This window comes from Dipodomys ordii, unplaced genomic scaffold, assembly GCF_000151885.1.
Source record: "Dipodomys ordii isolate 6190 unplaced genomic scaffold, Dord_2.0 Scaffold1, whole genome shotgun sequence".
NCBI lineage: Eukaryota > Metazoa > Chordata > Mammalia > Rodentia > Heteromyidae > Dipodomys > Dipodomys ordii.
This window is the reverse complement of record NW_012267217.1, coordinates 14,295,289-14,304,735: the sequence shown is the minus strand read 5'-3', so window position 1 is coordinate 14,304,735 and position 9,447 is coordinate 14,295,289. Positions and strand designations below refer to the sequence as shown.

The window sequence follows — 9,447 nt, the reverse complement described above, 5'->3', positions numbered from 1 at the left end:
GTCATATTTATAACACATGGAAATGTCGATATACTTGCTCAAAGCCACCTCCTTCAAACTACTAATGATATACCTGTGAGGTAATAGACTTTCTGTGGATAAGTATATTTCTTTTATTTCTTATATATTTAAATAGGGGAACATTCAAATTGCTTTAATTTCATATTTATTTAGTGTTAGAAACAATATATTTAAAATATACTCTCTCATTAATTTCATGTACAACAACTTTCATGTACAATACCTCACAGTTCCCTGCAAAGGAGCAGCTGATGCCCTCTTGTGGTCAAAGGAAATTTTAGAGGAACAACAACAACAAAAATACCATTTTCTTACCTGACTCCCAGGTTTTACCAATCAGCTTGGTGTATGAAAGCCGAAAATCAGTTCCAAACTTTTTAGATATATAAATAACATTTTTATAGCTGTTAGTATCTTTTTCATTTAAAAATGCTGTACACATTTTATAACCTCTGAATTTGAATTTAAAAACCTGTAAAGAGCTATTTACAACATATTACAAGTTATAAATTAGTGGTCCTTCATTGGAACTGCCAGAAACACTCATATTCAAGTGTCAAAACCTGTCCCAAGTCAGTTAAAACATTTCTGTTATTCCAGAACGAAATATCAAATATTGGAAATATCCATCGGTTTCCTCTCTCTCATATGCAAGTCCATTTTTCCTTTCAGTGGAATCTGTACTTCCAAATTGTCATCTTTCCTGTGATGTTTTTTCCCTTTCCTCAAGCAGATATATATGCCCATCCCTGTTACCAGTGTGATAGAACCCAAGCTTATGACAGACAGAGCTACTAAGGTAGGCACACAGGATGCAGACTCAACCTTCCTGTGGGTTGGTTCTATTGAGATCTGTGGTTCCTTCTCTTCTATGTTAATCTCTGGTTCTTTCCTTAAAAGACTTTCAATATAGCTCTCATTGCTGACAGTGTCATTGACAAACAGGTTCACCATGACGGTGGAATGGAGAGGTTCAGGATAACCATGGTCACTCACTTTGACCAGTAAGCGATGCAGTCCATAATCTGTCTGTAGCAATGCCTCTTCCAATGTTATGTTGCCTGTTTTGGGGTCAATCCTAAAGGACTCTGGTCTAGGGCCTCTCCTCCCTATGATGCTGTAAGCTATCACAGCATTCATGCCTGTGTCTTTGTCCACAGCATAGACCTCTGTAATTGGGGAGCCAGGGAGAGTGGAAGGCAGTACCAGCAGATAAGACATATTAGACTGAGGAAATAAAACCAGAGGGGGGTTGTCATTGATATCAAGAAGGAGAATTGTGATTTTTGTGGTAGAAGAAAGGGCCGGCTCACCCCCATCCACAGCTTCGACCCACAAAGTATAGGAGCTTTGCTGCTCTCGGTCCAAAGACACTTTTGCTCTCAACATGCCCTTTCCCGTGTCGATAACAAAAATGTCACTCTGGTTCACCACTGAAAGGGCAACCCATCCATTTTGCCCAGCATCTGCATCAGTGACACTTATGATGCCGATCTCTCCATAGCCTGGGAAGTTTTCGGGCACAAAAAAGCTGAAGTCCTTGTTGATGAACCTAGGGCTGTTGTCATTTTTATCCAGCACGGTGAGAGCCACAGTGGCCACCGATTCTCTCGGTGGCTTCCCACAGTCCACGGCTCTGACTGTGTACCTGTATTTTTCTTTCTCTTCCCTGTCCAGCTGAGTTGAGACAGTCAGAACCCCTGTGACACTGTCTAAGGAAAAATAGGAAGGAGCGTCGGGTCCCAGGAAATAGGAAACTTGGCCTCTCTCTCCACTGTCAGCATCAGTGGCATACAGCTTAGTCAAAAAGGCATTGGGTGCATTGTTTTCTTCAATGGTTAGTTCAATCAAGGGCTGAAGGAAAACAGGTGCATTATCATTATCATCTAAAAGTTGTACTTTAATGATTCTTTTGACGTGAAATCCCTCTGAGTTCCAGGCCACAACAGCTATTTCATAGAACTGCTGTAGCTCGTAGTCCATAGGTTTGATAGTCTCTAGCAAATATTCATTACTGTACGGTTTGTAGGGTGATAACCTAAATGGCCCATCACCCTCCAGGTAGCAGTTAATCTTGTATTTACCTTCTGGATCTCGGATGGTGAAGAATGCAATAGGGGTGTTCACGGGTTCCAGTTCTTTCAGATAAACCACACCGTCGATCTCGTTCGCTATGTAACGTGGGACAATTTCGGGTGGTCTGAAAATGACTTTGATAATGGACACCAGGGCAGTGATCACGGCAGGGATGCAGCCTGGCCCGTTGGCGAGGACGGTGAGCTTGTGCATTTGTAAAACACTTCCTCCGATCTTGCTGAAAAGTGTAATGACTCCAGTCGTTTCATCGAGATGGAATAAATCCCTGGATGCCTGTGGGACTTTCTGGCTGTAAGTATAAGTGATCTGGGCATTTGTTCCTAAGTCTCTATCCACAGCCTGCACAACTGCAATCGGGGTGCCCACTGTAGCATTCCCATATACAGTGACATTGATTTGTGAATCTACGAAGAGAGGACAATTGTCATTTATGTCACTTATGCCAATTGTCAGGGTGGCACTTCCCAACAGTGGCGGAGACCCACCATCCTCTGCTATGATGATGCTTATGTACTCGTCCTGCTTTTCCCTGTCCAGAGCACCCATGACAATTAAGTAAGGAGTGCGCTCCCCATTCTCATTCTCCTCCACGTCCAGGGTAAACATGCCATGGTAGTCCAGTAAGCGATAGGTCTGCACTCCATTAATGCCTATATCAGGGTCCACAGCAGGGTGCTCAATGGCCAGCCGGGTATTGACAGGTGCATTTTCCGGAACCCACACCAGGATTTGGGAAACAGGGAACTGCGGAGCATTGTCATTGATGTCTCTGATGGCAATTTTCACCTTCACGAACCTGAAGTATTCTTGAGGCAGGACCAACACATCCAGGAGCAAAAGGCAAGAATCAGAAGAAGGGGAGGAAGAGATGGCAATGCTGCTGCCCCAGGCAGCTGCTCCACCCTCGTCCACACACAGGGCCTCTCGGTCGATCTCCTGGGTAGAAGTGTGCAGCTCCCCAGATCTGTTGTCCAGGGTCACATACTGGCCACTCAGGCCTCCGGAAGCCAGGCTGAAAGAGAGAGGCGGGTTCCACTGCGCACCAGCGCGCTCCGGTGGCTGCGCCTGCTGTGGCTCCGCTCTCCCCGCAGCCCTGGGCACCAGCCGCAAGTCCTCAGCCAGGCTGCCAATCAGCACCCCGGCGGGTAGTCCCTCGTTCAGGCTGTACAGGAGCTCTGTGGCCCGGCTGTAACTCGCCAGGCAGGTGAAGGGTCCCACGAAGAGGAAAATTAGAAGCACATGCTGGAGTGAAGGGAAGGGAGAGGGTTCATCATACACGTAAGGAAATACCGAGATCGATCAGAGTTAGATATCAGGGTCCCCCGGCGTGGGAAAAGGGGGTGGGGATGGGGTAAAGGAAAAAAAAACACAAAAAACAGAACAAACAAACAAAACCCTTGCTGGAAGGAAAGGTTTGCGGAGCAACCCAGTTCCCAAAACTTGAACGTGTATTTCTCAGTACGTTTTCTATTCGACCCTCCCCTTCCTCCAGACCCCCTGCCAGCCCCTCTCAACCTCCTTGGATCTCCACGTCCTGCCATCCGACAGGGAAACCTCTATAGGTTATGGGGCAAATGCGAGGGTCCTAGACAGACCAGGTGGGCGATTTATTTCTCATGTGAATAATTCAGCTGTTAAGGTTCCCGAACACAAATGATGTAAATTATGTCACATCCCTTTCTAAGAGTACCGACCATTTCTTAAAGCATTAGGAATAACAGCAATATCAATAATCGTGTGGATTATTACAGCAGCAGTAATGACCCGAGACCCTCAGCAACCTTCTCACCTGCTATATACCACCCAACGCTTTTAGGTCGGGGAGAGGAAAAAGAAAAAAAAGTGCTTTTCCTTTTAGCATGAATCTGAATCTCTACCTTCCAGTCGAGCCTACCCTTACCCCACCCACCCTCCTCTTCCTTGGGGGGAAATGAAGTCCACGCGGGAAATTGTTATGTTCAAAACAAATTTGTCACTAGGCAGACGCCAGCAGCGGGGTAACCATCTTCTCAGATGCCCAGAATCTACAGCGGATGGTGCGCACCCTCCGCAACCCTCTCCCCGCACCCCGCGCCCCCCCCCCCGCCTCATCTGACTGCTTTTCTGCTTCAGAAACTTCCCCACGCGACCCAAAGACTTGGCTCTTCTTCGCGAAAATCTAAACACATCACCCCAAACTCCTTCCACCCCACCCCCACCCCCGTCCTCCGGTGAAGTTTGAATGAAAAGGAAAGCTTTGAAGACCCCTTTCGGGAAACTGCCTCCTCCGAGTACCGCAACTTGTCTGGGATGCAGGGCTCTTGGATCCTTACCGGCAGGTTCCTGTGGCTGCTGCGGCTGCTGCTGCTGCTGCTGCGGCTGCTGCGGCTGCTGCTGCTGCTGCTGGGACGACTTAGGCGCCCCATATCCAGGCGCGGGTGCCAGGTCGCCGGGCGCCAGCTCACTGCCAGGGCCCGAGAGCTGCTGCGCGCATTGCCTGGGCCGCGCATTCCCGGGAAGGCTGCAGTCGGCGCGCTCCAGAGGGGAGGGTGGCAGAAGACACTCCCTCTCCGCTCATGCAAATCACTGGGGAACTTCAGCCAATAGTCTCTGGCTCTTCAAATTAAGGACTGGCACTAAGCCGGACTGAATAGTGAGGCGGGGACAGAAAGGCACATTGAAGGTTTCCTGCCCCGGTACCTCCAGACCCCACACCTCCCGCCCCCACAGAGCAGAATCTAGGACTAGCCAGGGAAGACTGCCATCCCCCGCCACCTGGTCCTGCTTTGAGTACTGGAGCCGGTGCCTACCGGCCTGTCTTCTGGCCACACCAAGTCAGATTGCCTGTCTACAGGTTGCTAATAAGGGAGCGTTAAAATGGATAGATAAGCCCATATTTGTATACGACTGAGGGGAGGGAAAGGGAGAAGGAGGTCGGCTTCACAGAGCAATCACAAGTTAGGTACCCCCCCACACACCCCGATCCACTCAAAACAAAAAAACAAACAACCTGATTTACTGCCCAGAGAATGCCACGTAGTCTTGTTTGCACCGCAGAGAGAGAGAGAGAGAGAGAGAGAGAGAGAGAGAGAGAGAGAGAGAGAGAGAGAGAGAGAGAGAGAGAGGGGGGGGGAGAACTTTTTCTCATTGAGGAGTCACAACTTCTACATAACGCGATGTGAGCCAGATAAACAAATATATGAATTCAGCGCAGGTTTCCACGTAGTCACATAGTTCAGTTTTGAATCTTCGCTGTTGGTGGTAGCAGAGCTGTAGCTGGTTTCCTAGGTACCTGCGTGAGCATCTCTAGGTATCTCTCTCGTAGTTTTATTTTAGACGGAGCCCGAGCTTCTGACCAAAAGAAAGACAAAGGAAAAAGTGGAGAGCTATGCCTTGTAACCCAAATGGTTCTGACCGAAATTAATGTTCACATCCTATCTAAAGGAAACCCTGGAGGGACAGAGTTGAAGTTTAGATAAAAATCTAATTTTTTTTTGAATTACTAGTATTTCTTCCTTCAGCTCCAGCCCTATTGCCTACTGGGCAAAGGCTCTTGAGAAAGAAATCCTGGAGAAAGTTGGAGCAAATATTGGGATATTCACTCTGGCTGATCTTTAGTAGTCATGTGACTTGGAATCACTCATATTTATTAAACTCAATGCTCAAGCCTCGTGGTAGACTCCAGTGCATTGACTCAGTGAAACTCTTTGTGGGGTGTGTGTGTTGAGGGCAAGGGTCATGTGGGGTTTGAACTCAGGGCCAAGGTGCTGAGATTTTTGCTCAAGGCTAGAGTTCTACCACTTTGAGGCACAGAGCCACTTCCAGTTTTTTGGTGATAAGGCCAGGCTTGGCTTTGAGCCTTATCCTCGGATCTCAGATCTCCTGAGTAGCTAGGCTTACAAGCATGAGCTTCCAATGCTGGCCTTGAAACATAGAAGTAAGGGGGAAAAGCTATTGTCCTTTCCCTGAACAGGCGTTTCTCTACACCCTCTTTTATCAGTAGGCTCCCAGATCCCTTCCCTCATCTTATTGCCTTAAACATAAAACCTGACTTAGCTAGAGAACTCCAAGGCTTGAGTCAGACAATTAGGCATTCTCTGTGCTTTCCAAAGGAGTTCTTTACCCTATTCTACTGTATGCTAGCCAGAACATAAATTGTTTGGCTGAGCTAAACTGTTTTGCTTCTGACCCTATATTTTCCCCATTTCCACTAATCTTTGAGACAGACTTCTAAATATTAACAATGCACTACATGAGAACACCTGGTGTTTAGCAGTTTGTTATTGTGCAAATGATACTACATATGCAGTCAGCAAAACTGTATAAAACAAATCTGGGATATAATAGGAAACTGTGTGATAAACGCTTGTAAGCTCTTTCAAGACCTGACAAAATGGGGAACTCATGTGGGACATGAGTTTAAAGGCATTGTGCAGCCAGAAAAAAAAAAAAAAGACTAAACAGTCAGGAAGCATGATTTGCTTCTTCCCTCTCAGCTGCCAGCTCTGCCCTACCGCTGAACTCTTATCATTGTTGGTAAATATTTACACTGAGGTCTGTAGTTTAAACATACCTGAGTTAAAAAAGAAATTCAGTACCAATATGCTTTGGCTGTCTATTTATGTCTTCACAAAATTTCCATAACTCCTAGAAGTTAGGGGTGCATGGATAGAAATAGGAAATCAATCTTTAGCCAGAAAACCTATCATCTGAAGCACTTCTGTTTCTATACAGATGGAAAATAAATTAGATTCTATGTTCTCACACAGCTCAGATCCTCAGGCTTCTTTACTTGGTTAGATCATCACTTGTTTTGTTTTGTTTTTGTTTTTGTTTTTATCTTTGTGATAAAACTGTAGGGAAGGTTTATGGCTTTGGTTTGGCTTTTACTCCCCTTCTTCCTATTTTGTTTATAGAGAAGTTACACAGGAACTATTGTTTATGAAGATGGTTTAACTGGAGTAACATCTCTCATCTCTTTGTAATTATTTTTTCAACTATCTTTAATCTCCCCTGTACTTGCCTGGTTTTTGCAGTGGACACTTTTGTGTACAAAAGTATCCTTTTCCTTTATACCAAGACAGGAAATGTTGATCTGTTGGCATGTATTTCACCTGTTCCCTATAGAAACGGTTATTAGTATTCCTCCTCTTTATTTAGTTGAAAAGAAATTAAATCTACCCATTTGCCCTAAATTACTGAGAATGTTTCTGAAAAGTATAAACAATAGCACATACTATTTATGAAAGTTGAAATACAGGATTACAGAAATACATTCTTAAAATAATGTTTAGAATGAACAATAATAATTACTCTAATCACTCTGTTTTAAGTTACTGTGCTGGGAGCAGAATATGTGAATGGAAGTTTGTCATCAGCACTGTAAGATCTTGGCACAATATTGAGTACAATGTTACACATCACATGCCAAACTGTTGACTGAACTAACTTGTTATAATCTTTGTCTTTGAAGATCTAGGCAGAGGTTTCATTGCAGCTTTAAGATTTTTTAATTGGGCTTTTAGAAAAGTTTAAAAGACCAAATGAGCTTCTTTCTTTCCATCTACCATCTTCTCCGTCACTGGGAAAGCTTGCCCAAACTCATGTCTTATGACTTGCCATATTCACAGATATTTCTGATTTAGAGAGATTTCATGCTATTAGTCCCTTGAAAATAACGCTTAATAACTTTTCAAATGTCTCAATTGCTCTGGACCTGCTTCCCAGGTGTTTGTAAAAAATAATCCACAAGAATAGTTGGATTATTTGCCCTCCTAACACTATTTTTTCTATAGACAAAGAAACAACATGATACAATAATGATACTTTAAACTGAGTTAGAGGATTTGGATGTCATTCTCTATATTATAAGCTCCAGTGTGGCTTTAGGAAAGTTGTCACATCTCTGCTTCACTTTCTAATAAAATGTTTCCACAAACTACATGCACTTATATGAATGAGATAGTTTGCATTGTATGTGTAATTAATGATACTACATGATGAAAACAGGTTAATTTGTTTACTGTTTTCTGAATTATGTCACTCAAAAGCATTTCACTGCAAGCCTTCTTTCTTTGTGGCTTTATTTCATTAGAAATGTGTAACTCATCTTACATGTGTGTCAAGATGCTATTTAAAACATTATACATTTGGTAAAATCATTTTAAAATAGTCATAGAGCTTTTTGAAGTATGTACTTCACAGGTAGCATGTATTTACATCTTTTAGTTAATTTTCATAGTGCCATCTGAAGTATTTTAATAATATGTCTCTATAAAATTCTATGTCACCCAGAGCCTCATGCATGCAAGGCAAGTACTCTACCACTGAGGTCACCATCCCAGCCCTGATAGTACCTTATTTTTAATACCGTTTCATTTGTCTTGCAAAGAGAAATATGAAATTCATGGTCTCCTTTAAGGTGATTTATAATGTATATATGTATGTGTATGAATTTATGCATGTGTGTAGTGTAAATTTTATTATATATATAACATAATGACAAAATGAACAATAAATATAAAATTAAAAGAATGGGGTGGGGGGGAGGGGGGAAGGAGAAGGATTGGGATGGGGGGGGACGGGGGAGGCTGGGAAGGGATGGGAAGGGTAAACAAAGGAGGAGGCTGCAATGCTTGGTAAGAAATGTACGCATTATCCTGCCCATGCAATTGTAACCCCTCTGTACAGTATGTTCACAAATAAAATAAAATAAAATTTAAAAAAACAATAGCAAGGTTAGGGGATCAAAAAAACTAACGCAAGCTGAGTGCTGGTACTCAAGCCTATAGTTCGAGCTACTTAGGCAGTAGAGATCTGAGAATTCTATTTTGGAGCAAGCTTTTTCAGACAAATTGGAGAGAGTCATCTCAGCCAATATAAACCAGAACTAGAAGTATAGCTCGGGAGGTAGAGTGCCAGTCATGAAGGAAAAAAAGCTGAGCCAAATATGAAGTCCTGAGTTCAAGCCAGAGGAAAAAAATGACCATTTTTCAGTGGTATTTATGTTCCAAACAAGCAAATAAGTGCTTAAAATATTATTTACTAAATCTAAATAGCAATCTTATAGTATGGTTATTATTGCACCCATTTTATAGCCACAGAATACATGCTTTTTTGGATTACTGGGCCCTGATATGTGGCCTCAAAAATCCATAGAATGAGTAGATCTAACTCATGAAAGTTTTTAAGAGTATTTCCAACTTTGGCAAAGTAGCAGGGTATAAAATTAACCCCCCCCAAATCAATGGCTTTGCTGTATGCCAACAATGAGAAAAGTGGGGCTGAAATTAGGAAAGCAACTCCATTTGTAATAGCCCCACAAAAAATAAAATACCTAGGAATTAACTT

The 9,447-nt window shown here is 43.3% G+C and overlaps 1 protein-coding gene across 1 annotated transcript; it reads right to left on the bottom strand.

The window, feature by feature from the left end:
* Positions 1-407: 407 nt before the first annotated feature.
* On the bottom strand, positions 408-4,607 carry Pcdh20 (protocadherin 20). The gene is made up of 2 exons (XM_013034584.1): positions 4,431-4,607; positions 408-3,360 (listed from the first exon to the last, which is right to left on the bottom strand). Exons 1-2 carry the CDS (start codon positions 4,605-4,607, stop codon positions 631-633), a joined length of 2,907 nt encoding a protein of 968 aa, XP_012890038.1. The 3' UTR covers positions 408-630.
* Between the last annotated feature and the right edge of the window lie 4,840 nt (positions 4,608-9,447).